The following is a 27,171-nucleotide window of genomic DNA, read 5'->3' as shown; positions in this document are numbered from 1 at the left end:
CAAGCAGCCACCTCTGGGGTGAAGGTCAGCTTCCATCAGTGTACTGCACAATGGGGGAAGAAGACATTGTGTGTGAAGAAAGTAGGGCAATCCCACCCTGGGAGCAATTAGCAAACAGCACTTGGGATTCTAAGGTCCAAGAGCCGCAGAATAAAATTGCTTGGAATTTAGCAGATGTCCCTGTGAAGGGCTAAGCTGGCCTTATTGAGATGTGAACCTGTGGTTATAAAGAACAGAGGGATTGACACCCTAAGGCTCTGCTCCCTCAGCCATAGCGTTTGAGAGTGCCAAGGCAGTGAGTTAGATAGCACAGGCAAATGTAGCCACCATGCCATGCTCTTCTGAGATGACTCTGACACCACTTCTCGGAGGTGGATTTAACAAGAGGGGATGTTGGCCAGGATCATGCCCTGGAAGGACTCTGAAGAGATCTTTAACTTCCTTCCACTGGCGGGTGACATACAAGGCAGGGATGAGCAGCAGCATACGGGTGGAGAACGGGTGGTCACCTCGTCTGCGTACACCAGGCTGGTCTGTCAAACACAGGAAGTTCAGGGGATCTCACCAATGGAAAGATGGCTCCTTGGCTGTGCAGGGCAGAGCAAATCAGGATGTGGGGTGACGACGACTCAACCCACCGACGTCAGCTGATGTGAGTCCCCCCTTTTGCCACCCTGGATTCTTCAGTGGAGACATTTGGTCACCAATATCTAGCCAGAACAAAGTTTCATTGGGTGACTTGAGGACTCTGGTAACAATAATGTTGAGGAATAGCGTAATATCCCTTTAAATAACTTGTGAGCCCTCTAGTGGTGCTCACCATGTCCGGTGTTTGAGAAGACACCGGAAACCAGAGCAGCAGCATGTATGGAGTTAGGCATGGCATGACTGCATATAACTTACATGCATGTGTCCCATGGTAGCACATCCCCCGGCAGCCTTTCTAGCACCCCCCGTGCATGCGAGCTGCCCTCCAGCTGAGTGGTCTTTAAGATCCAGTCCCTTGCAGGCATTACTGTGATACTGCACCCCATATTCTTCACAGTGATATTATGAGGATATAATTATGATGTATTTTATGCAAGATAAGTCATGTGAGGTGTCATTAGAAAGGTTACGATTTGCTGAATATGATTATCCTATTTGTATGCATGTATCATTTTTGTATTTGAAGTGATGAATATTGACTATGTATCTATTTCACATGTAGCTATTCCTGGGCTTTCAATCTAGATGCCTGGCTGGGAAGGGCCCATTCACGTTAATGAGCTATTAGAGAGAACAATAGGCCTTAGGAGAAGCTTCCTGAGGACGCTCCAGACAGCCTCCAAGTAATGGCTGCTGTGACACTACAGGGACATATGACCAGGTCACCTAGTGCTGGACTCCATCTTGGGATGTCAGTATTTTTCCACTGCTGGCCTGGGAACCAAGCTTTGAAACAAAGGGGTCCCGCCCTATGCAAAAGTGATATAAGGCAGGGGAGTGACATCATCTTGGTTCTTCACGGACTCCCCCACCCACAAAGACTCCTGGAAACACCTGAGGAACAAAGACTGAACTGGAGGAAGTGCTAGATCCAGGCTAAAGGGATTTTTAGCCTGTGAATGGAACACCTGGAGATTCCAAGCTGTAAGCAAGCGCAGCTTACCCCTTAAGAATCCGCAGCCTGCTCGTATCATCACTTAGGTTGAGAATTTGCTATTCATATCAGATCTATGTAGTATATTAAACTTAGTTTGCATTTTTTTGTTTATTTGCTAGGTAATCGGCTTTCATTTATTTGCTATCCCTTATAATCACTTAAAATCCATCTTTTGTAGTTAATAAACTTGTTTTTGCTTTATCTAAACCTAGTATGTGGGAGTCATAAGTTGGGGCAGAAACCTGTTGCATATTCCTCTTCACACGGAGGGAGGGGGCAAATGTCATGAGCTTACGCTGTACAGTTCCCTGTGCAGCACAAGACGGTATAATTTTGGGTCTATACTCCAGGGGGGGTGCGTGTCGGAGGAGCTGGGAAGTGCCATAGCTGAAGCCTTCCCATGCAGGGGCTGGTCAGAGCGTCTGCATGTAACTGCAGCTGGGTGTGTCCCTACCTGTATGTATGCTGGGGCAAGTGCAGGCTGAAGCCTGGAGGGCTTGGCAGCTTGTTACAGCAGTATAGTGCAGAAGGGAGCCCAGGCTGGTGTACCAGGGGGGGCTCAGTGGTATCCCAGTTCCAGGTGGCACCCCGGGGGGAACCCATCACTATTGCCGAGTCATTCAGCACTCAGCACAACCATCGTAACTATTGTTCTTTCACCACCGGGGGTCTGGGATCTTTAGTCCACTTCCTCACAACGCCGCCTGGGCCCCGGGACTGCCTCAGGGGAGTCCCAGCCCTTGTTTCAAGGCCCTGGTGCACAGGCCCTCTTCCCCCCTTTCAGCCCCAAACTCTCCGTCAGGGTTTGTTGCCTGGCGCACTCTCAGCCCCTTGGCAGACCTAGATTCAGTCTCAATCTCAGGCCTTCTTTCAGGATCTCTCACTATTTCTTTTCCAGGGCCTGCTGCCCCAGCTCTTCCCCCCCCCAGCCCCTTCCCTACCTTGCAGCTCCATTTTCAGAGATCTTTTATGCTCTCTCTACCCAGTCTAAATTCTCTCTTCTGGCCACACCTCCCCAGGAGCAGAAGCCTTCCAGCTGCTCCACAGCGCCCCATTATTAATCCACCCTCCTTTCTTTGCCCCGGCTCATGCCAATTCCTTCCCCCACCCCATACTAGGAGAAGGAGCCTCGGCTCAGAGTGACTCAGCCCCCTTCTGTGACAATCATCAGGTTCATTTATGATCTAACTGTGCCTGCTCTTTTTGTTGCACGAGGAGCGAAAGGCAGCCAGTAACCTGCCCTTCCTGTTTACCCACTGCCTCTGGAAGGGGCCGCTGCAGAGCCCAGACCTCCTCTCCACAATACTAACCTGGACATTTCCCAGGTGCTTAGGGACAAGCAAAGGCTGGCAGATGGGAAAAGTTGGGTCATCAAGGAAAACGGTGCCAAAGCCTGGCTTCTATTCCTGGCTCTGCTGTCGGCTTGTTGGGTGACCTTGGGCCAGTCCCGTCCCCTTGTTGTGCCTCAGTTTCCCTAACACAGATAGCACCCCCCTACCTCCCGTGAGGGGTGAGGTGCTTGCAGACCCTCAGACGAGAGAAGGGCATTATTAATGCAGCCGTGTGTCCCATCGTCCCCCAGTCATCCCAGAACGGACATTATACTCTGACAGCGATACACATCCCTTTCCCATCAGAGCTCGCACGTATCACTCCCCCCCACACACACTTCGTTTTTTTGGGCCATCAGCCCACAGCAGCCTGACAGGAGCCAGCGAGAGCTGCATTATCCAGGCGGGCTGGAATGCCAGCAATGAGATCAGATTCCTCCCCGCTCTGTTTGTTTGGAGCCCTGGCGGAGGGGAAAGTTTCCATGGCCGCCCGAGTGATGCAGAAGCACCTAAATTTAGCCTGATTTCAAGAGGGCTGGAAGGCAGCCTAGAACCTAACGGGGCTTTATAAGCCCATCAGCTGCCTCTGAGTTGTGCTGGCTCCATCCACCCAGCCTGCTATAAAGGGGACAGTGGCAGGAACACCCAGAACAAGCTCCGATTCCCATTTTCATCCAGGAGGAGAGAAGAGGATTTCCCCCCACACCTGTGGTTGGTTGATTGGTGGGTTGTTTCTCCCTCCCCCGCCCTCCACAAGGCCCTGGAGGTGAATGAGCTTGAAATCTTCCTCTGCCTTCCGCTCGGAGCGCAGTTTCCACCAGAGCTCCTCGCCCACCCCCGCCCGGGATCAGCACATGGAGAAAGCCCGCGGGCTGTTCGGCGACGACTTCGGGAACTTCCTGAGGCCGCGCAACGAGCCCCTGGTGTTCCCAGGCAAGTTGGCACCTGCCAGCGGGCACGGCCCGAGATCTGACAGCGTTGATTGCGCGCGGGACGGGAAGGGGGGCAAAGCAGGCAGTGGCTGGAAATCAAGGGTGTTCGTTGGCAGAGCGAGCGGGTGGTTGCTTCTATCTATGGGGGTAAAACTTGCTTCTACTGAACAACTGTCTAGTCTCCCAGTTGGTCCTTTGTGCACGTCCCTTAGCACTAAAGGGCTTTTTCTTGCCGCCGTCCTTACCCCAGTTCCTGAAATCTCACCATGGGCTGGTGGAGGGAAGCTCCCGGCCCCTTTTTTGCCTCTCCCCGCCCCCAGCAGTCCAGGCGGTAGGGAGCGGAGCAGGAGGGCCGAGTGTGGAAGAGCTCACAGACACGCCAGCCTCAGCTGCCCCCAGCAAGAGGCACAACAGAGCAAGGTGGAGGGGCCCTGAACGAGGGGGCCTCTCACACCTACTCTATTTCCGGTTCTCCCAGCAGGGGGCGTTCTAGGGGAGGGCGCAGGAGCGTGGGCATGGGGAGGCGCATCCCAGCTCAAGATGCTGGCTGTGGGGAGGCTCCCAACTTTTCCAGGCCTGGCCTCATGTCAGCAGGGGGGGCTGTGTAGAGATTGGCTGGGCAGTGTAGGGGCGCAGCCTGTCCCAGCACGGGGAGCTGTACCAAACAATATGGAGCAGCAACTGGGGAGTCACGACTCCTGCAGCCAGAGACCTGGGCTCCTAGGAGGAGTCAGCCGGTGGGGGGGGAATGTCCGGACCTCCCAGCATGGGGGATGTTTCCTCTGGGCTGCTTGTTCCCAGCATATTCCCTGCCTGTTTTCAAGGGGGAAAGCAGGAAGTCAGGAATGGGCAGTGCCAGCTCTCGGGAGGCTACTCGGATCCACACGATGGGCAGAAACGTTTCCATGCTCCCCAGCAGCAGATGTTCTAGGAGCACTGGCCATGGGGCTGCGCTGTAGGGTGTGGGGCAGGAGTGCAAACCGGGGAAGAGCTCCCAGACACTCCAGTCCTGATGGAGGTGCTACCCTACGAGAGGTTGGTGAGGGGCAGACCTACGTGTAAATGCATTAGCCGTGCAGCTGCATTGAGGGAGACCCCAATGGGACATCAGAAGCTGGTGGGCTCAGGGGGAGAGGAAACGCAACCCCTTCATTCCCCCAGGGATTGCCTTGACAGTGACTGCAGCGCCTCCTAATCCTTGGTTTGCCACTTTACGTGTGGGAAAGAGACCACGTCGCCCATGCTGTGCTGGACTCAGCGAGACAAGGGATCCGGGCTTGCCCCCAGTTGCTGGGTGTTTGTACAGGACTCATGGGGGGGGGGGTGCCCGTTGGGTCAGAGTGCAACTGGTGGCTGACAGACCCTGGGAACCTCCTGGTGTTTCTTGTAAGAGCATTGGGACAGCCCGAGCAGGTGTCCAAGGGGACATCCGTTGGGAAATAGCGGGAATTGACGTCCACGGCCAGAGGCAGCCTTGGTTTCCATGGAGAATAGGGGCCTGTCAGAGGAGAAGGGGTGCTGTCTGAGGGTATCTGGGGAACCACCTCTATGCCCTCACCAGCATGTCACCCAGAGGCAGGGGCCTTACCCTCATGCCCCTGATTTCTCAGCAGATCTGTATGGACAGGGAAGGGGGACAACAGAAAGAGCCAGAGGAATATAGAGGAAAACTTCTGCTCCCATCTCAGGGGCCCTCTGAAGTGTTTCAGTAGAGAGAGTCCATAAGGGGCAGGACAGACCAACTCTACGAAAAAGCATTTGAGGAGATTTATCTGGCTAAGTGTCCCCGAGGGGCTTTGATGGTTTTCACCAGCCCGGGCACAAGGGACGTTTCCTTCGCCCAGATAGCCAATGAAAGCGAGTCTTGGAGCCAAAAGTCATTTGTTCAAGAAACCAAAAAAATCCATGTTGTGAGGAAACAGAAAGAGAACCAATGTCATGTGACTTACCCAGGCAACCAATCCCCTTGGGGCACATTGACCTCTCTGCAGTGGTCTGTGCATGACTCAAGTGCATAAGTGACGCATGATGGGGCCCCCTCCACCGGGGTGAAGTCCACCCCTACTACCGAACAGCGCTGGGTCCAGGTGAACAATTCAGAGGCAAAGGGCAGGCTGGAAGTTCTCCAGTTTATTGGGTGATTTTTGCATAAAATGGGCAAATTGGTAAAAATCGGGGTGCGACTGTGGGCGAGTCGCAGACAGGAGGGGGGATGAGTGGTTTGCTGGGAGCAGTTCAATTCAGTGAGGATAGACTCAGCCCCGGAAAACACAGCTTTTTATTGACTGACCAGAGAACGGAGCAAAGTGGGACTCCAGCTAACGACTGCAGCGGAACCGTCCCAGAAGGGTTTTGTACAAGCATCACAGCTGAGCCTGGGCCCACCTGGCAGCCATCAGTTCCAGAGGTGGCGAAATAATGCCATTGCCCCCCCACCCCCTCAAAAAAAAAAAAAAAAGACGAACAAAGCTGAGAACTGCAAACTCATCACAAGGCAGATCCTGGTGTTGAAAGCTGAGCTTGACGCGCAGCATAGGAACAGAACTGCTGCCACTTACTCCAATACAAGTCCATTGTCTCCAATGGACTTATTCCAGATTTACACCAGTGGAAAGTGAAAGCAGAATCAGGCCCATTCCACTGCACTACTCTGTAGTGGTGATCCTAAACATCCCAGCTTACAACAGGGACCTGCTGCACGGCTGGGGCCACTGCTCTGGTATTTCTTTTAGAGGGAAGATCCCAGAGTAAAACAGACGAAATCGGAGCAAAACTGGGGTTGGTGAAAGAAGGAAAGTGAGCTCGTTTCAATGTGCAACTCCTTGCTGAAGAGACCTTCAATGTCAAAGCAAGGGCAGAACCCACCAGCATTACCCTGGAATAGTTGCATCTGAAGGTTTGCAGCTCATGACTTTAGGAGGCAAGCAATGGAAAACTAATACAAGGAAATAATGCATAATTAACCCATGGAACTCATGGCACAAGATTGTCATTAAGGCTAACAGCTCAGTAGGATTCAAAAAGGGTTTAGGCATTTCTGTGGATATGGGAACATTCAGCTATCTTAATGAGGATAAAAATGCATATGAAGAATACACTCATGCTCAGGGCCTTAGCCAACCACTAACTTGGTTCAGGAAGAACTTCCATGGATGGACAATTATGGTGTAACCTAATACAGGGTCTTATACCCCTCTCTGAAGCATCCTGTACTGGCCAGTCAGTCAGTCAGACAGGCTACTGGCCCAGACGGACCATTGGTCTGATTGTGGCCATTCCCTTACTCCTATGTGAATCTGGTCATTGCAAATGCAGACGGACAGTTAGATGCATAACTGCCACCTTTGCTTGTGCAAATGCAATCACAGTAACTTTGTGCGCAAATCAAGCGCACAACTGCACAAACAATTTTGCACATGCACCGCTCGATGAGTCTCTTTGCACAAGCAGTTTTGAAAGTCAAGTCCTTGGTTTCCCAAGCATTCTTCCCCCCACTGCCATAAAGAGACATCCATCTTTCATAGCACTGACATTCAGAACCCTTTTCTGGTGAGTACACGGCTCCAGGCTGGGGTTACCGACAAGGCGAGAGGGGTCATAGAATCATAGAATATCAGGGTTGGAAGGAACCTCAGGAGGTCATCTAGTCCAACCCCCTGCTCAAAGTAGGACCAATCCCCAACTAAATCATCCCAGCCAGGGCTTTGTCAAGCCTGACCTCAAAAACCTCTCAGGAAGGAGATTCCACCACCTCCCTAGGGAACCCATTCCAGTGCTTCACCACCCTCCTAGTGAAAAAGTTTTTCCTAATATCCAACCTAAACCTCCCCCACTGCAACTTGAGATCATTACTCCACTAATTGGTCCACTAATACTGATCCAAAATCCATAAAGACTCCCTCTGACTTCAGTGGGTTTGGGATCATGTCCAATATCTAGTGGTGGGGGCAGGGAACCATTTTACTTTGCTCCAATCAAAGATAAGAAACCCCCCCAGATTTCCATACCCACCTGTACAGCTGCATACGGCAGCTCCTGGTAAAGAGCTGGATTCCCATGTCACCCTGGGATGGGCCCTGATCCACCCCGGGCACAGGGAGAAAGGGATCAGGAGTGATTCACTTCGTTCTTTCCTCTCCCCACAGCCCGGCCAGGCAACATGGGGAACATTAAGACCCTGGGGGACACCTACCAGTTTGCCGTAGACGTCAGCGACTTCTCCCCCGAGGACATCATTGTCACCACCTCCAACAACCAGATCGAGGTCCACGCCGAGAAGGTGAATGGCTCTGCCACAGCGGTCTTCCATGTGCACAGGAGAACAGGGCCTGGAGCAGCAGCACTGGCCACTCCCTCAGCCCATAACGCTCCCTCTGCCCAGGGTGGAGCTGTCCCCTTGACCGAGTCTTGTAGGAGTCATGGGCACGGTGGGCTGGGCAGGACAAGACAGGGGTTTACTCCAAGCCCCAGGCCATGTGTTCATCCAAAATTCAGTGACCCTGTCCCAAATCTCCACCCAGACCTCAGCCCCGAGCTCAGACTGAGCCTGACCCTGCGCCTCCACCCCCACAACTTAAACCCAGCTGTAAACAAAGGGCCTCCCCCCCAGGACAGCCCTGCAAGTGGCCCCTCACCCCAGTTTCCTTTCTGAGTCCCTACCAACTTGGCAGAAGCTTATCCTCTAGTCCCTCAATAGTGCAAACGATCCCTAACCCACAGTCCCAAAACAGTCCAGACCACCCCCAGCACACGTAGCCCTTAAAACCTGGCTTCATTCTCACCAGACTTCAGTGTCTTCGGCCACGCCTCCAGCCCTCTGCCAGGACCCTCACCCCAACCCTTCTTTCTGGGGTGCAACCCTGGTCTTCCCAGGGGAACCCCCACAGCCTCTCTGCTGGGAGCACCCCTCGCTCCCCCTGGCCCTCTCAGTACAGTCCTCCAGCAAGGAGACATCAGTGGGTAAGTCCCAATTGTTTCCCTGTCTTTGGCCCTCAGCCCCAGCTCCAAGCCAGCAGGCATCTCGTTCTGCCTGCCTCCCACCTTGGCTCAAACCCCCTTGCTGCATTCCTACCTTCTCCCTGAAACCACCCTCTTTCTCTAACAGCTCTCTTCTCCTGCCAGACACCTGATTGGTCTTTTATAGCTCCCAGGTGCTGCCCCGCCCTCTTCATTGGCCCAGCTGGGAACACATGGCCCTGAGTCCAGTTCCTTTAAATGGGCCTGTTACCCCCAGCTCTTCCCCTCAGTCTGAAACTGGTCCTGTCCCCCCTTTTTTTTTTGAGGTTTAACCATCTTGATCTTGTGGGATTTCTAGGCCAAGCTCTAGACCTGAACCCTGCGGGTCTGGCTAAGCGCAGTTCAGTATCTGGGGCTCAGGGTGCTTGTCCCAGTGGAATCTTCTCATTTTCACTTTTAACAGCTGGTCCTGTGGGCTTCGTTGGTCAGGTCACCACGCTGGGATACGTGTGCCCCTGCACCACCACCTTGCCCCATCTCGTCCCAACACAGATCGCTGCCCCAGGCTGGAGCAGGGCGATGCGCTGAGCGAGGGCTCTGCAGGAGATTCTGCAGCAGGCAGGGCAGGTTCTGTCCAGCATCTGGCACTCAGAGCTTGTGTTCGGAGCAGGCACGCCCGGTTCTGGTCCACTTATGCCAATGGGGCTGCATTGACTTCACTAGAGTGGCTGGTGATTTACACGTCTGTGAGACCAGAATCAAACCTGATCTATTACCCACCAGAGGAAGCATGGGAAAGCTGGGTCAGATCCCTCCCTTCCCACAGCTCCCTCTCTCTGCGGGTACTTTGGGAAGCCCGAGATTGCTTCACACACTGCCCCATTTGATCACTCTAGGGTGGCACCTGGCCTAAGATGGTAAATGCTGTTATCGCCCCAAAGTCAAGTGCCACCCTTTTGTGGCAGCTCGAATGACAGCTCCCTTCTCTGTACCCTCTACCATCCCCCCCCAGCACCTTTGGGGGCAGAGCGCGATGGGTGCTGGGAGATGCCGTCCCAGAGCGAGCGCAGGTTGGCGTCTCTGTACCTGCTTTGGGAGTGCCAGAAGACCTGGGCATGGATCTCCTCTCACATACGCTGGTGTCACGCCGCTGACTTCAGTGAAGTGACTCCTGATTTACATCCGCCTGAGTGAGAGGAGAATCAGGCTCCGGGCCACCTGCCATCAGTTCTTTCCTTTCTTTAACCCCTCCCCGGCCGCTCCAGGGTTTTCCTCCTGGCACGTGGGCCCCATTCCCAGGCCTGGATCATCCTTCCCGCTGCAGCTCGCTGGAGCAGCTGCCAGGCCCACCACCTTGCAGAGCTCCTGGATCACTCCAGAATGCAGTTAGCAACAGGCCGGCTGGCTCAGGGGACCGTTACTGGGCTCTAGAGCCTTTTGCCTGTCGTTGGTTTGCACTTGACCCAGGGTGCTGAACGCTAGGATTACCTGATAGTTTTCACCCCATCAGACTCAATTTCCTTACCCACCCCTTGGAGATCCTGCTCCACTCACGTCTCTCTTCTCTCCTCTCCACTCTGGGCCTGGTGTCTTCTAGCATCCTGCCCTTTGGACAGCTGGTCTCACCTATTAGGCATCTTCTTTCCGCTTGTTCAGAGCCCCCCCTTCTTCTCACGGCCGACTCCCTTCCCATCTCACCCTCAGTAGCCCTCACATCCGAGCTGACCTCACCTGTTCTCTTGGCTTTGTCCGCACTGCGATTGTGAGCTGCTCTTCGGGGCAAGGGGCATGTGGTATGGAGTGTGCATAAGGCACCGGGTACAGGGCTATGTCACTGATTAAAGGGCAGTCTGGAGGCCATCATATGACATGAGTTTGATGGGTCTCAGGCAGGACCCTAAATCACACCACCAGCACTGGCAGCAGAGACCAGCACAGGATAGACCCCCTAGGCTATTCATGCTGCCCTCTCCGCCCCAGAGGAGGTCCCTCTAGGGCAGCAGCAAAGCACACTGGCAACGGGACAATACCGGGGAAACTTGCCCTGCGACTGCCCGGGCTGCGCCCGTCTTGGGGATATATAGGGCATGAGGACAACATTCTCCAGCGCTGTCACCTCTCCCTGGTGCTAAATTCATTATGAGGCTGGCTGGTACATACTGATCTTCTCTGCCATTCAAGGGCTCTGTGCTGCTCATGTGCACTGCCATCTGCTCACTCCGAGGCCAGGTTCTGGGGACACTATGTTCTGGAGAGTATCCATGGAGATACGGTCCACTGTGCTTTAACGATGTGCTCTTAATCACTCCAGTGGGAGCTGCAGAATGATGTAACCTTCCCCAGACTCTACTGTGCTTCCATTCGGACGGCAGCTCCAGCCTCCTTGTTTGGAAACACCTCCAGGAACAACTCAGATGCACTATCTGGGTGGGTGGGGGGAGAAAGGGAATATGCAGCTACTGCAGCAGGAGCCTCTTCCAGCAGGAGGCGCTGTCGGGTATGTTGCAGGAGCTCTGGCTAGGAAGGAGCTCTCAGCTACTCCAATCCCGGCCTCTCCCAGCAGGAGACACTAGAGAATGGTGCACAAGCGCTAGGTATGGGGAGATTACAGCTACTGCCACCGAGCCCCTTCCAGCAGGAGGCGCTGTAGGTAGGATGCAGTGGCTGTGCACATGAGTACAATCAGCCCCATACAGCAGGAGGCGCTGTAGAGAGCGGTTTGGGGAGCTCACAACCACCTCAGTCTTAGCCTCTGCCACTAGGAGGTGCTGTGAGCTACAGCTGTCCCACAGCCATGCCCCCTTCAACACTCCCTACAGTGGTACCTCTTGGGAGGGGCTGGTTACTTGAGTAGATGTGAGCTCCTCCGGGCCTAGAGCTCATACGCAACCGTTGACGCTGCGCACAACCTGTGAGAGCAATGCCATCCGCTCCAAGAGGCGTGTGGCCGCCCCACCATGGAGCAGGCCCAGTAGTGCCTCTGAAGACGCACAGACAGGCCTTCTCCACAATAACAGGCCTTTGCCCATCTCCAGCACCTTCTGTCTGCGGCGCAGAAAGCGCTTTCCAACCAGGAACGAATGTAGGGTTGCCAGGTGTCTGGTTTTCGACCGGAAAGTCCAGTCGAAAATGGCACCTGACAGTGTCCGGTCAGAAACACTGACCGGACAGCCAAAGTCTGGTTGCCGCTTGCAGGGTTGCCGGGATAGTTGGGGCCAAGCAGGCGGACAGACAGGTGCTGCAAGGGGATCGTGGCATAGACCCAGGAGCAGCAAGCGGCCGTGCCCTCCTCCTTTGCTCCCCCAGCGTGCGCCCACGTCTCACACGCCGCCGCCTCCAGTGGCAGCAGCACCGGGGATGGGCAGCAAGAGCGCGCCCAGGAGCAGCCCGGGCTCCACTGTTCCCCCCCGCTCCCGCTGCTGCTCCTGCCCCGCGGCCTCTGGCGACCCCTGGACAGCGACCCCGCCACGCCGCCGACAGCTCCCACCTTGCACGGGTGAGTAGCCAGGACAGGGCACCCCTCCTCCTCCTCCGTGCACCTGCTGTGCCCCCTGCCCAGCACCTGGGGCAGCCCGAGGAGAAGGGGGTCCCTGCTCAGCCCCAGCAGGAGAATCTCTGCTCCCCTGGGTGGAGGGGCTCCGCCTGCCACTTGGCAGAGGGAGCGGGCTGCGAGCAGCATTTCACCTCGCTGCTGACCCCCTCCACGCCCCCCCCCCCCCCAGCCTAGAGCCACTGTGTCCCCAGCCAGCCCCTGCAGCTACAAAAGCCCCATGCGCCCTGTTCCCCCAATGGGGCCGCCTTGGCTCTGAGCCTCACCCCCCTTCCCAGGCCTGCACCCGGCCCACCACACACACCCCTTTGCAGCGCCTAGGGCCAGCTCCCCTCTCCCTCATTCCTCAGGGGAAACATGGAGACCACAATGCCCCACACCCAGATCCCAACACCCTGAAATTACTATGTGCTGTATCCTCGCCTCTGGTGGGTATATGTGTGTGTGTGTAGGGGGGTGTCATTGTGTCAGTATTGGAGTTTATTTAAAGGTCTTTAACGTTTTTAGGAACCTTTGGGGGGGCGCTGGAGGTTTAGCTCAGTAGAGTCAGTATCTCCCCTTCTCCCCACATTCTTCCTTTCCTCTCCCTCCTCCCTCAATGATGTGTCTTAAAGAGGATCCTAAATACCCGCTGCCTTGTTGGGGTTAACACGGGACTGGCCCCCTTGGACCTTTTCTCTGTACAGCACAAAGAGGAACGCGTCCCCTGGTCTCAGTGTGCGCTTGGTGAAGGGGGCAAGAACGAACTTTTCAGCCAAAATGAAAACGCAGCCAGCGAAAGTCCATGTTTTGCTTTCCTTGTACAGAGGAGAGAGGGGGGATCAGAGCAGGCTTCTGTGGCTGACATGCATTTGCTGTGTTCATATTTCATGACGCACAGGACTTGTGTAGTAACGATCGGTAGCCCGACTGTTCTCCGTCGAAGGGTTGTTCTGGCACCAGGCTTTTCTATGCCAGCTCTGGTCCGGTGCAGGGTTAGGGATATCGGTACCGGTGATTATTGTATAGTAGTGAGCAACTCCATGACACTTCCCAAAGTCCCCTGACAAATCTGAATATCTTCGCCCCACGCCTTTCCTCAGACCACGTCGTAAGAGCGAAAGAAGGGGTCGGAAACATGCCATTTTCTGCAATAATTCCTGCTTTGGAGTTTCGGTGTTTTTGTTTTGATTGGAGGGGAGAGGAGTGAGCAGGGGCGGGGCCTTGGGGAGGGGGAAGGGCCTTGGGGGAAGGGGGCGGAGCAGGGGTGTCCGGTTTTCAGAAATTGGAAAGTTGGCAACCCTGTGAATTAAACTCCCAGCCCACCCCAGCAGTCAGTCGGCATTCGGTCCATTTGTCAGATGGGGCCACCAGAGCGCAGAGGGTGCATAGCAGCAGATCCAGGAACAGGGCTCTGGCGTCATGACTCCCGTCCCAGTCTCCTTTAACCACTCCCTCCCTACCCACCCCAAACCTGGGGAGCAGGTAAATCTGATTAGAAAGCACAAGGGGCAGGGAAGGGACTCACACAAGGTCACAAGCAGGGAATGGCAGAGCCAGAACAGACAACTGCTTTCCCTACTCTTCTCCTACTCTGCCCTAAAGAAGCAACCTCCTTTTGGCCCAGGGGCCATCTTCTTTCACCCATGGCCTGGGGCAAACAAAAAGCGCCGTGCCAGCCCGTGCTGTAGCCACCAGCATGACCCACCTCTGTTTCTTTCTCCCTTCCAGCTAGCCGCGGATGGGACCGTCATGAACACCTTCACCCACAAGTGCCAGCTGCCTGAAGACGTGAACCCCACTTCCGTCACCTCTGCCCTGGGCGTGGATGGCACCCTCACCGTCAAAGCCAGGCGGCACCCAGCCAAACACACAGAGCATGTCCAGCAGACCTTCCGGACTGAAATCAAAATCTGAGTGGCTGGCGCCGGGGGGCGGGGCGGGGTGTGGGGAAGCAGCTGGCCTGAGATGCCCTAGAAACGACTCTTTAAAGAGCAGCTGGGGCTTCTTTCAAAGCTTCAACAAAAGCAAGGGCCATTGGGCCAAATTCTGATCACAGTTACACCAGCATAGGGGCAAAGTCCTGGTCCCACTGAAGTCACCGGGGGCCAGATCCTGAGCTGCTGTCCAGCAGTCTGACCCCATTGACTTCATTTGCCTGCAGCGAAGTCACATTTCCACCAGCTCAGGAGCTGGCCCCGCGAGTTTTGCCGTTGACTTCCAATTGGCCCCTACGCCTGACTTTGATGAGAGAATGATTTAGCACCACTTAGGAGTTTTGCCATGAACTTCAGTGAGAGCAGGATTTGGCCCTGGCTCTTCTGGATTTACACCAGCGTCACGGAGATCAGGATCTGGCCCGATGGGCTTGTGCTGACATGACGGGAAGGAAAATTTAGCCCCCAGTGTGTAACCTGGAACTCTTGTCCCGATGGGACCCAAACTCCTCCCAGGCTAGTAGGTGTAGCAGGTTGTCCCACCCTAGGGAAGTAGGGAGTGGGGTCCTGAGCTGACCCAGGGCCTAGTCCTCGGGAGGTTCAAATAACAATCTCTGTATAGGGAGATGCAGGCATTCATCGTATTCATTTATCAGACTAAATTCACTGGGCCTGATTCTTCTCTGACCCTGGTTTTACACCGCTGTAGCCCCACTGAATGGAGTTACTCCTGATCTACACTGGTGTGAGAGGAGACTCGAGAGCACTGACTTCAGCGGAGCTTACCCCAGGGATGGATTTGGCCTAGTGAGAAGAACTCGCCAGTTTCATCCCTCGGACTGAGCTCTACCTGAGAGAGATGGGAGCAGAAGTGTTTCTGCGCATAAGATTTCTCCACGTTTCCCAGGAGACATCAGCTGCTCTGTAAGTTGAAATCCACTGGGAGGGGTGTTAAGAAGGAAGTCCCGGAGCAGCAGAGCTGTGCAACAGGGGATGGGGGTAGAAGGGGAGAAGGAAATTACATGATATCAGCATCAGGCTCTGTCACTCCCCCTCCTGTTTGGTTTGTAAGACACAAGATAAGACCAGCCAATAGTTGAGTCCCTGGCAGAGTTTTAGACACAGGGTCACCACATTCATCTCTGGTGTAAACCAGTGGAACTCCCTTGGGAATCAATGTATTTGGCCCTGGAGGTTCTTTCATAGAACTATTACAATTCAATTCCACGCACAGATTTTGCACGGCGAGAAAGTCGGAGCTTGTGGGTGAGAGCTAAATTGCTGGTGGGACTCTTGCTGAACAAAGACCTTGGTCATTCTTAGGGCAGTGTTCCCTCTGGTGGGGAGGGGGAAAGACCTACTCAAGCATGGGGGGGGGGTGTCCCCAACCGTACCCTCAGATCCAAACACTCCTGAACTCTGGCGATGCTCAAATCCAAGTCTGAAGTCTGGGTCAGTCCCATCTCTTATATAGAATTTTACAGACACCAACCAAGCCTCACTACAGCCCTGAGAGTTCAGTAAGTAGCACTGTGATCAGGTGCCAGGCTTTAAGACCCTGTATTTAAGATGCACAGAGCTATTTTGCTGACTCACCATGGCAGCCAGAACAGGTGGGTCTCATTAGATACAGTTCAGGACTATAAAAAGCTCCAAGAAAACTAGAGGCAGGAGGGAATCTGTAGGAACAGCTTGAGAGGGAGTCTGGGTTATGATTTATTTATATTTGTAAGTACAAGTGCTGCCTCAGGAATTGAGGGGCAAATCCCAGAAGGGTGAGTCTGACCAGAACCAGTAGTGTGAGAGCTGGGAGGGGATCATTCCTGTTTATACAGCCATTAATCCCGTTCCTCAAGGCACAAGAGTCACAGCCAGGAACAGAACCTAGGAGCACCAGACAGCGGCCCCAGTGCCCAGCAATGGACTCAGGGTAACCGAAGGAGTCCAACATGGAGCATGTGTACAGAGGACGGAGAAGAGAGAGGGGCAGGGACAGACCCATGGAAGGGGACACAATTTGGCAGAGTCTAGGTTTGACAGCTCTAAATCCAATTGCAGCCAGGTCCCCACACAAAAGGCCGGGAGGGCTGGAGGAGCCCACGGGATCAGCTGAGCCCTGGTTCCTCTTCCTCCCAGTGGGCCTGTGTCAAGCGTGATCCATATACACACTGAATAAAGGGCTGGAGCCAATCACACATGGCTACACTTGCCATGGGGGGATGGGGGGGCGAGGGAGGGGCTGCATTTCCCATTGACCCTATGCTGGAGTTATTCTGTATATAGATTGGTTTGGTTTGTTATAAATGATTGGTAACTCCTGACTGCCGCTTCCTCTTGGTTCATTGCTGTTGCTACTGTCTGCCCCCGGAGAGCCTGCGGAACGGGGCAGAGCCGTGACACCCCCAGTGGCTGCCATCGCAGCTTCTCCCTGGCTCCTCTCCGCTCGGCCACCCCGTGCTGGGGAGCGGCACCCCCGCCGTTCTCACGCGCTGCGCTGGAAGCGTTTTCCCGTCAATCCATCTGTTCTCAGGACAGAGGCGTCCGGGTCTCCCTATCACCAAGGCACAGCTGGGCCCCTTCTCACCGCTGCTCTGTGAGCCACATGCAAGGAGTGCGGGGAGCCTCCATCAGAAACGCCCACCTGGGCACCCTCGACAGAGGGATCGGAGATCGAATGGGACATTGAGACAGAACGGGGGGTCCTTTCAGGTCAGGACTGCTGCCCCTCATCAGAGCAGGGACCCTGCACTGCCATTGCCTGTCCCTGTTCTGGTCCGTCTCCAGCGCCGTCAAGCCTACATTCATTGATCGTTAAATACCCTCTTTTCCCACATACCTGGGCGTTCCTGGGCAGGCAGCCGGAGGGCCCTGTTAGGAGTCAAAGCCCATCAGCAGCCAGGGCTGGCTCTCCAGCTGGCTTGGTTTGGGCTGACAGCCACCTGTGCTTGCAGTGATGCCACACGCTCCTGTGGCAGTTGGGGGCAATAGTACAGGGATCTGGCCGGCCCATTCGGAGGGTCAGGGGGTCGTCACTGGCGGATTAGCTTGTTCCTTACAATCCCCTTGAGATGACCCCTGGCTCAGGGCTCTCATGACCATCACCAGGAGCTGGGGAATCCCAGGGAGGTTGGGGCTGATGATGGCCACAGAGCTGGACAAGCCTGGCCTGCACCTTGACAGAACCACCTTTGCCAGCGGCACCCCAGCGCCAGCCTCCACCCTCACGGCACGTACAGTGTCCGGCCAGCTCGCCAGCGACCCACGGAGCCCCCTAGATCACGGCACTGGACTCGCCCGTGGAGTCCAAGGCTGAGCTTTATGGACAAAGCCTGGGCTACCTGGGCATCCAGCCAGCACCCCCTAAAGTCTCCAAGTCTTGTCCTACCTGCACTGAGCACACGCCCCTGCACACGCCTCTCACACACCGTGCACACGTATGCCCCATACACAGTGCCTACGCACACACCCCTGCACACGCCCCTCACACACCGTGCACACCCTGCACACGCATGCCCCATACACAGTGCCTACGCACACGCCCCTGCACACGCCCCCACACACCGTGCACACCCTGCACGCGCATGCCCCATACACAGTGCCTACGCACACACCCCTGCACACGCCCCTCACACACCGTGCACACCCTGCACACGCATGCCCCATACACAGTGCCTACGCACGCACCCCTGCACACGCCCCTCACACACCGTGCACACCCTGCACACGCATGCCCCATACACAGTGCCTACGCACACACCCCTGCACACGCACGCTCACACACCGTGCACACCCTGCACACGCATGCCCCATACACAGTGCCTACGCACACGCCCCTGCACACGCCCCTCACACACCGTGCACACCCTGCACACACATGCCCCATACACAGTGCCTACGCACACACCCCTGCACACGCCCCTCACACACCGTGCACACCCTGCACACGCATGCCCCATACACAGTGCCTACGCACACACCCCTGCACACACCCCTCACACACCGTGCACACCCTGCACACGCATGCCCCATACACAGTGCCTACGCACACACCCCTGCACACGCCCCTCACACACCGTGCACACCCTGCACACGCATGCCCCATACACAGTGCCTACGCACACACCCCTGCACACGCACGCTCACACACCGTGCACACCCTGCACACGCATGCCCCATACACAGTGCCTACGCACACGCCCCTGCACACGCACGCTCACACACCGTGCACACCCTGCACACGCATGCCCCATACACAGTGCCTACGCACACACCCCTGCACATGCCCCTCACACACCGTGCACACCCTGCACACGCATGCCCCATACACAGTGCCTACGCACACACCCCTGCACATGCCCCTCACACACCATGCACACCCTGCACACGCATGCCCCATACACAGTGCCTACGCACACACCCCTGCACACGCACGCTCACACACCGTGCACACCCTGCACACACATGCCCCATACACAGTGCCTACGCACACACCCCTGCACACGCATGCTCACACCACACACAAACACAACCAGAGAACAAGGCCAGGCAGCAGCAGGCTCCAGGCAAGGGTTGAACTCTCCCATTGGAGAGAAGCCACTTGAGGGCCTTCGTAGTGCAAGCTGGCCTCGAATTCAGCCCACCATGGTGCCCTCGGGCGGAGCGGCTGGCTCAGCGCTCTCCTCTGGGCTCTAGACATCAGTGCAGGGATGGTTCCAGGGCATCCCTACGATGCCGGGAGGAGGGGTGTTGAGCTGATCCCCCAGCTCAGATTTCAGATGCCCCAGGTACCATCCTTGAGTCATAACCTTCTGCCCCAGGCGCTGTCCCCGCATCTCTGGCCATGCTCTGCCTCTCAGCGGTGCCTGGGAGTGGCTCACTGGGGGTGGGGGGGCTCTCTCTGATCAGACAGTCTCAGGTGGCTGCAGCCAGGGCACCCGTGGGTGGCGTTGGCATCTTGCTGCCCTCCATCCCTCCTGCCTTGCCCTGTTGAAAAGGTTATTCCCAGAGCGGGTGACTCACTCCTTCCCCTCCGGTCTATTTCCGAGCTCTTCACCTCAGCTGTTCGAATGGCTGGGACACGGGAAGGTCAAACCCCACCCGATTCACCCAGGGGAGCGGCCGGGGCGCCAGGAGCTGCAAATGGCTGTAACGCTGCCCCCACCCTCTGCAGAGAGCCCCCAACTCCATGCTTGGACGCAGCCGGGGAGGGTGGGGGGGGGAGCAGCCTGGCTAACTAGTCTGAATTCCCTTGGTGGGATCTCCTCCCCCACCACACCCTCACCGCTCCCCTGTGACCTTTCACCACTGGCAGGTGAGTCTTTCACCCCTGACTCCTGTCCCCCCCACACACACACCAGCATCAGCAATTTTGTGGGTGCTGAGAGTTTCTCTCCTGCGAGATGCGCCCCTTGCCAGTTGCGATGAAGCAGCAGGGATCAGTAAAGCAAGGAGTTGGGGCTCCCAGGAGAACCCCCAAGTCTCTTTTCAGCTGATACACTGGGCATCTTTCCCTCCCCCCTCCTCCCCCGCCAACGCTTAATAGGGTGGATTAAGATGTCACGGCAATGGCTCCCAGCTGGAAACCAAGATCCGACCAGAATGGCCAAAACCCCTGACACAAGAACATCCCCATGAGCGGGGGCTGGTGGGGGGAGGGCTGGAAACCCGCTTCAAATCCCACCTTTCTCACAGGCTACTTGGATTTGGCCCCTTCCAGAGAGGGACCTTTGAGCTAACCCAGGTCTTCTCCTTGCTTTGCCCCAGGGGCCTGGCTCCCACAGGAGGTCTCAGCCAGCCAAATATCTCTTCCGCCAGGCCCCCTCCCACACTCCACAGACAGATGATTCTCAGTAAGCCAGTGTCTGAGCATCTGGATCCCCAAGATCCAGCCATGCTGGCTGTAACCAGCCCCTGGGGTATAAGAATCAGGGTTAATTCCACACGTGGTCCTAAGGAGGACACAGCCCCAGCCCCAGCTGAGCTCTGGGCTGACCTGGGACTGCGGGAAGCAGCACCAAAGAGCTAAGCTGAGGGACCACAAGAGCTGTGCAGTGATGAGAGGGGGGCTTGCCCCACCCCCCGGGAGAGAGCCCAGCTGTAACTGTCCCGTCTCCTGGCCCCATTGGCTCGCTGGGAAAGAAGGAAGATAAACAATTCGCTTCCCTGCGTGGGCACCAGGCCTCCCTGCAATGCTGTTTGGGTCGGGCCATGTAAGGGGAAGGAGGCTGCTATAAACCTGTCGGTTATTTATAATCCATGGGGCTGGACTGGCTCCCAGGAGAAAGGCAGAGATGGGCTCAGTTTGCAGGCCTGGGTGACGAGCGAGGGGAAAGGGAAGCAGCCGGCCGGTAAGAGGACACCCAGCCCGGGGGATTAGAACAGTGAGACACCCGAACGGCACGTTCAGTGACGTGGGCAGACCTGGGACCCACCCCGAGGGAGCGCAGGGCACGGCCGCTGCCAGGGCAGACGGCTCACTCCGCCTTACGACCAGGGGATTTGACTCGCAGGCAGCTAGTGGGGTCATTAGCCTCAGTGCTGGGAGCTGGGCCTCTCTCTGGTTTCAGTCACAAGTGCAATGAGTTTGGTGGTGCCCACAGCAATGCCTATCTCTGTGTCACCACAGAGCAAAGACGGCTTCCCACGCCCCCTGCCCAGCCAGCCCTGCGCTGGAGGGACCCCTTCTACGGCTCCAGGGGGAGTTCCGTCTCTATGGCCCATTCAGTCCTTAGCCTCTTTACTAAGACTGTGGGCAAACGGGGCCAATCGGTACCAACTGCGGGGTGCATTTTGTGAGGTGGATACCTGTACAGTAGGGACAAGAGCCAGGCAAGCTTTGTGATTGGTCACCTGAGTCTAGCAGTGTTGTTCCTATTCTCTGAATGGATGAGCTGTTTTTTTACAAACTGCTTCCACCCAAAACAAAGTGAGTTTCCTGATTAATTGAATCTCAGCTCTGGGTGCAAAGTTCTCTGTTTGCAAACGGTCCCTCCGAACTCAGCACCAGCCACGCGAAGACTGGCAAGCGGCAGGTAATACAGGGCGGTGAGCTGGCTGCAGCCAAACCCGGGTTTGCATGTGGCTGGAAACCAGATTTTCTCTCTCTCTCTCACTCACACACACACACACACACACACACACAGCCTCACTCTAACTCAGGCCTTGTCTACACAGGGGCTTTTCTGCGGTATAGCGGCACCAGTGCAAATGTAACCCACTGGTGAGTCTGTTACATGCCCCTCCCACCCCCCGTGTCCAGTCTCCCAAGGATGAGTCCGTTACAGCCCCAGCTAGGGAATTTTAGCTCAAGCTGTAGCAGTTGGGTTCCCGAACCTCCCTGGTGTGTCAGCCAAGAGGTCAGCCACTACACAAAGCCCTAGTGTAAACAGGCCAAACTGGTTTCAAGCAGGGCTAAGAGCATCAGTGCAAACTGCAGCCTGCAGCAGCTTTGTCTGTTTGCATTAGGGGCTGGCCACCAGTGGCTGAAATCCCCAGGACAGACTGGACCTGGGACCAGTGAAACTCATTCCCAAAGGTCACCAAACAGCCATCAGCTATAGCTTTGGGTCACTAGCACCTGGGAGGGGGAGGGTTGGATCCAGATTCGGTGGGGCTCTTCACAATCCCTATCTCTATTTATTATCCAGAGCCAAACCTTGTCCTTCAATAATGACGTGAAACCAAAACCTGGATCCAAACTTCCCCAGCTGCTGGGGGTATTTGGATCCAGATTCACTTTGCAGGGACGGGCGAGTCTCTCCAGGATCTTGAGGGAGACAGAGTTCTGAGTTTGCTCCCCTGTGAGTTCCCAGAGCTGACAACAGGCAGGCAAGGTGACCTCTGTGTGTCAGATCAGCAGCCAGAATACACCCATGTCGGGAGGCTGCCGGGACTTTCGTCAGCTCTTTAAAGGGTGAAGTTGGATCCCTGGCAGCCCTTTGTTTTGTTTTATCTTCATTTCCACTTGTGGGGTTTAAAATTAGAAAGTGAGGCTGTTTGCCCAGCACCCTGGAGACACGGGGCATGATTCTGATCTCACTGATGCCAGTTTCATGCTGATGCTGCTCCTGATTTACTCTGGGCTGGCTGAGATCAGAATCCAGCCGGGGCATTTGTCCCCAGCACTCCTTGCTCACCATCCGAACTGGCCTGGCGCGTAGTCCCCAGCACAGCTCCAAAAGGCAACGAACAGCGTTTTCTTAAGCGGCTGGTTTTGCTTTGCTAGTTTAATTCTGAGCAGACCTGGTGAACTTTAGGGCTTGTGAAAGGGAAGACTTAACAATACTGGAGTCAAGCAAGTGACGGATCCCATATACAGCTGGGCCAAAGGCTTGAACTGCTAACCCACAGCCCCAGGGACCCTGCACGGCTCAGCTGGTGCCCCGTATTCCTTACCTGCAGCCCCAGGCTATTCTGGGCCTGGCTCCCCACCAACCAGAGCTCAACTCGTTCGCCTCCACCCTGACCTACAGCGCCCCCCGTGACGACTCTCTTGGGCTCCCCACACACACCACTGCCCCTCAGTCCTGTTGAGTCTATCGGGTCCATCTTAATCTCTGAGTCAGTCTGCACTAGTGTTCTCACCTCTGAGGTAGGGCTTGAGTGTTGCCAAGAACTCCCCCCACACACATCCAGACACCTTAGTGTAGCCCTTGGACACAACATTCAAGGGCTGCTAGTCCTCTAATGCCGTCCCGGAACCGCACCCCATGGCCTACCTGGCCATCGACCTATTACAAAGGACAGATTACAAAGGATGAATATAGGCAAACAACACAGGAATGCAGGGGCAAGATTAGAAAGGCAAAGGCACAAAATGAGCTCAAACTAGCTACGGGAATAAAGGGGAACAAGAAGACTTTTTATCAATACATTAGAAGCAAGAGGAAGACCAAAGACAGAGTAGCCCACTGCTTAGTGAAGAGGGAGAAACAGTAACAGGAAACTTGGAAATGGCAGAGATGCTTAATGACTTCTTTGTTTCGGTCTTCACCGAGAAGTCTGAAGGAATGCCTAACATAGTGAATGCTAATGGGAAGGGGGTAGGTTTAGCAGATAAAATAAAAAAAGAACAAGTTAAAAATCACTTAGAAAAGTGAGATGCCTGCAAGTCACCAGGGCCTGATGAAATGCATCCTAGAATACTCAAGGAGCTAATAGAGGAGGTATCTGAGCCTCTAGCTATTATCTTTGGAAAATCATGGGAGACGGGAGAGATTCCAGAAGACTGGAAAAGGGCAAATATAGTGCCCATCTATAAAAAGGGAAATAAAAACAACCCAGGAAACTACAGACCAGTTAGTTTAACTTCTGTGCCAGGGAAGATAATGGAGCAAGTAATTAAGGAAATCATCTGCAAACACTTGGAAGGTGGTAAGGTGATAGGGAACAGCCAGCATGGATTTGTAAAGAACAAATCATGTCAAACCAATCTGATAGCTTTCTTCGATAGGATAACGAGTCTTGTGGATAAGGGAGAAGCTGTGGATGTGGTATACCTAGACTTTAGTAAGGCATTTGATATGGTCTCGCATGATATTCTTATCGACAAACTAGGCAAATACAATTTAGATGGGGCTACTATAAGGTGGGTGCGTAACTGGCTGGATAACCGTACTCAGAGAGTTGTTATTAATGGTTCCCAATCCTGCTGGAAAGGCATAACGAGTGGGGTTCCGCAGGGGTCTGTTTTGGGACCGGCTCTGTTCAATATCTTCATTAACGACTTAGATATTGGCATAGAAAGTACGCTTATTAAGTTTGTGGATGATACCAAACTGGGAGGGATTGCAACTGCTTTGGAGGACAGGGTCATAATTCAAAATGATCTGGACAAATTGGAGAAATGGTCTGAGTTAAACAGGATGAAGTTTAACAAAGACAAATGCAAAGTGCTCCACTTAGGAAGAGAAAATCAGTTTCACACATACAGAATGGGAAGAGACTGTCTAGGAAGGAGTACGGCAGAAAGGGATCTAGGGGTTATAGTGGACCACAAGCTAAATATGAGTCAACAGTGTGATGCTGTTGCAAAAAAAGCAAACATGATTCTGGGATGTATTAACAGGTGTGTTGTGAGCAAGACACGAGAAGTCATTCTTCCGCTCTACTCTGCTCTGGTTAGGCCTCAGCTGGAGTATTGTGTCCAGTTCTGGGCACCGCATTTCAAGAAAGATGTGGAGAAATTGGAAAGGGTCCAGAGAAGAGCAACAAGAATGATTAAAGGTCTTGAGAACATGACCTATGAAGGAAGGCTGAAAGAATTGGGTTTGTTTAGTTTGGAAAAGAGAAGACTGAGAGGGGACATGATAGCAGTTTTCAGGTATCTAAAAGGGTGTCATAAGGAGGAGGGAGAAAACTTGTTCACCTTAGCCTCTGAGGATAGAACAAGAAGCAATGGGCTTAAACTGCAGCAAGGGAGGTCTAGGTTGGACATTAGGAAAAAGTTCCTAACTGTCAGGGTGGTTAAACACTGGAATAAATTGCCTAGGGAGGTTGTGGAATCTCCATCTCTGGAGATATTTAAGAGTAGGTTAGATAAATGTCTGTCAGGGATGGTCTAGACAGTATTTGGTCCTGCCATGCGGGCAGGGGACTGGACTCGATGACCTCTCGAGGTCCCTTCCAGTCCTAGAATCTATGAATCTATGAATCTATTCTTGGCTTGGAGGTCACCCAGCGCTGCAACAGGACTGCCCAGCACCCTGGTGCCCGGTCACACACCGACAATCAGCGTCTCCTTCTGTCTCTTTCCTGCTTCCTCCGTCCCACTCCCTCGCTCTGCCTTTCTCGCATGCTCTGGGCCAGATCCTCAGCTGGTGGAAATCAGGGCGGCTCCATCGACTTTAGCGCAGCCCCTCAGCCCTGCCCTGCCCTTTCTCTGCCCTTCTCGCTCTCTGAGCTCGCAGCCTCTGTCTCCTGCTGCATGTTCCCCAGCCCTCCTGGCCTCTGTCGGCCTCAATTCCCAGCCTGAGACGCCCCCCAGATTCCAGTCAGGCATGAGCCTATGAGCCAGCAAACGGCTTTTTGATCCCCGGCTGGCTGAGTGCAGTTCAGACAGGACCCCGCCGCTGCAATTTGGCAGCTACTGTGTTCCAGGACCGAGCGTCCCCGACGTCAGCGATCCCCTGCAGCGAGGCAGACGGGGCCTGACCCTGACCTCGCTTACCCAGCGGTAAATCAGGAGTGAAGTCAGCAGAGTCATACTGGCGTAGAACAGGAGCAGGAGCAGAATCGGCCCCCTGTTGCTTGCTAAGGTGAATACAGGGGGTGGCCTCTCCCTAAATACCCCTAGAACATCAGCCCTCTGTTCCACCTTTCCCCTGCGCAGATCAGCCTTCGCCGGCAGCCAGCCGCATGGAGACGGGCGTTTATCGCGGTCCCAGCTGCCTGAGTCATTTCAGCCTGGGCTTCGGTTTCACAACCAGCCGGGTGAGCGGGGCAGGCAGAGCAGGCTCGGGCGTGCGAAAGGTCACGGGGGCAGCAGCGGCACAGAGCCAGAGGCCTTATTAGGGGCTCATCCTGCGTGTGCTGAGCGACTGTGCACGCTGCACGGCTCGGCTCCCGGGACGCACTTCAGCACACGGGCGCCTCCCTCTATACACCTGATGTGGGGGGCTCCCGGGGCACAATCCCCTGAAAAACCTCCCGAAAAACAGCCCTGGCAAATCAGTGCTAGTTAGGGAGTCTGGCCTGGGCGGGAATTTATGGGCTACTCCGATGAGTTTGCATTTGGGGGAAGGCAGGATATGGAGCAGGTAGAGCTCTGGGGCCTGGTCCATTGACATCAAGGCAAATCCTACACCAGAGTAGATAAGGAGTGACTCTACGGGGCGCAGACGCCGGCTCCTGGTCCTTTCCAACATGGCCAGTCCCTGCAGGATGTTCTCCTGATCTTGGACCTCTCGGGGAGCTCCAGCCTTCTGTTCACGTGGATGATTGTCTTTTGCTCTTCTGAGGGGGGTGCAGAGAGCTCCTGTAAGCTCCCCAGAACGTCGTGCCCTCCGGAGCGACGGCCTCCGAAAAGAGGAAGTGCAAGGTGCTTGCATAAGGCTTTGGACTGACTCCAGGGGGTGAGCAATGGCTGGATTATCATGGAGCTGTGTATATAAACAGTGCCAGGCGGCTGTATTTTGTTCTGGGCGGAGGCTGTTTATAGTTACCACAAGCCTGGCAGGCCTGGTGTTGTGTTTGTGAAGCTCTGTGATTAGCTCAGAGGTCGCTGTGTCCTCCCCGCTCGGGGAAGGGGGAACCAGCCCATGACGGGGTGGGGGAACAGGACAGGATGACAGGACAGATGTAGCCAGGGAAATGACGCGTGGGGAGAGGCGAAAGCTGGTGGAGCCAGGCCGGTGGATCTTCAATTAATTAAATGAGTAGGTCGAAATGACGTCAACCCAGGCGCCCTGTAGTCCAGATATGACAATGAGACTCACAGGCCAAATGAGGCCCAATATGGTGATTAGTATTTAATAGCTGCCCTGGGGTAGTGCCTAGAGGCTCCAGTCCAGGATCGTGGCCCCGTTGTGCTAGGCGCTGTACACACACGAAGGCAGTCCCTGTAGGGTAACCAGACAGCAAATGTGAAAAATCGGGACAGGTGGTGGGGGGTAATAGGAGCCTATATAAAAAAAAGACCCAAAAATCGGGACTGTCCCTATAAAATTGGGACATCTGGTCACCCTAAGTCCCTGCTTCACAGAGCTAAAACGGGGCCCATAGTCCTTTAATCTGAAGGTGCAAGCTACAGATACAGCTCCCCGGATGCACCATTCCAGCCATTCTGGGAGCTGGCGTCTCTGCAGGTAGCTCTCTGGACCATACAGTCAGCTCCATTTCATGC

The 27,171-nt window shown here is 54.9% G+C and overlaps 1 protein-coding gene across 7 annotated transcripts; it reads left to right on the top strand.

Moving 5' to 3' along the window:
• Positions 1-3,746: 3,746 nt before the first annotated feature.
• On the top strand, positions 3,747-14,310 carry HSPB7 (heat shock protein family B (small) member 7). Of its 7 annotated transcripts, none has more exons than XM_065421410.1 (3): positions 3,747-3,909; positions 8,063-8,187; positions 14,125-14,310. In XM_065421410.1, exons 1-3 carry the CDS (start codon positions 3,747-3,749, stop codon positions 14,308-14,310), a joined length of 474 nt encoding a protein of 157 aa, XP_065277482.1. The 7 variants fall into 7 exon arrangements, with proteins under 7 accessions (XP_065277482.1, XP_065277483.1, XP_065277484.1 ...); XM_065421411.1 differs by having other exon boundaries at positions 8,054-8,172; XM_065421412.1 differs by having other exon boundaries at positions 8,054-8,187; positions 14,167-14,310.
• The last annotated feature ends 12,861 nt before the right edge of the window (positions 14,311-27,171 follow it).

This window comes from Emys orbicularis, chromosome 22, assembly GCF_028017835.1.
Source record: "Emys orbicularis isolate rEmyOrb1 chromosome 22, rEmyOrb1.hap1, whole genome shotgun sequence".
Taxonomy (NCBI): domain Eukaryota; kingdom Metazoa; phylum Chordata; order Testudines; family Emydidae; genus Emys; species Emys orbicularis.
Note: the sequence above shows the minus strand (reverse complement) of the source record. Positions and strands in the feature narration are given on the sequence as shown.

Coding starts and splice junctions, on each gene's coding strand:
- HSPB7 (XM_065421406.1), top strand. CDS start 3,747: ATGAGCTTGAAATCTTCCTCTGCCTTCCGCTCGGAGCGCAGTTTCCAC. Junction 3,916..8,044: donor CCTGGTGTTCCCAGGCAAGT/TGGCACCTGCCA, acceptor CGTTCTTTCCTC/TCCCCACAGCCCGGCCAGGC. Junction 8,188..14,124: donor TCGAGGTCCACGCCGAGAAG/GTGAATGGCTCT, acceptor TCTCCCTTCCAG/CTAGCCGCGGATGGGACCGT.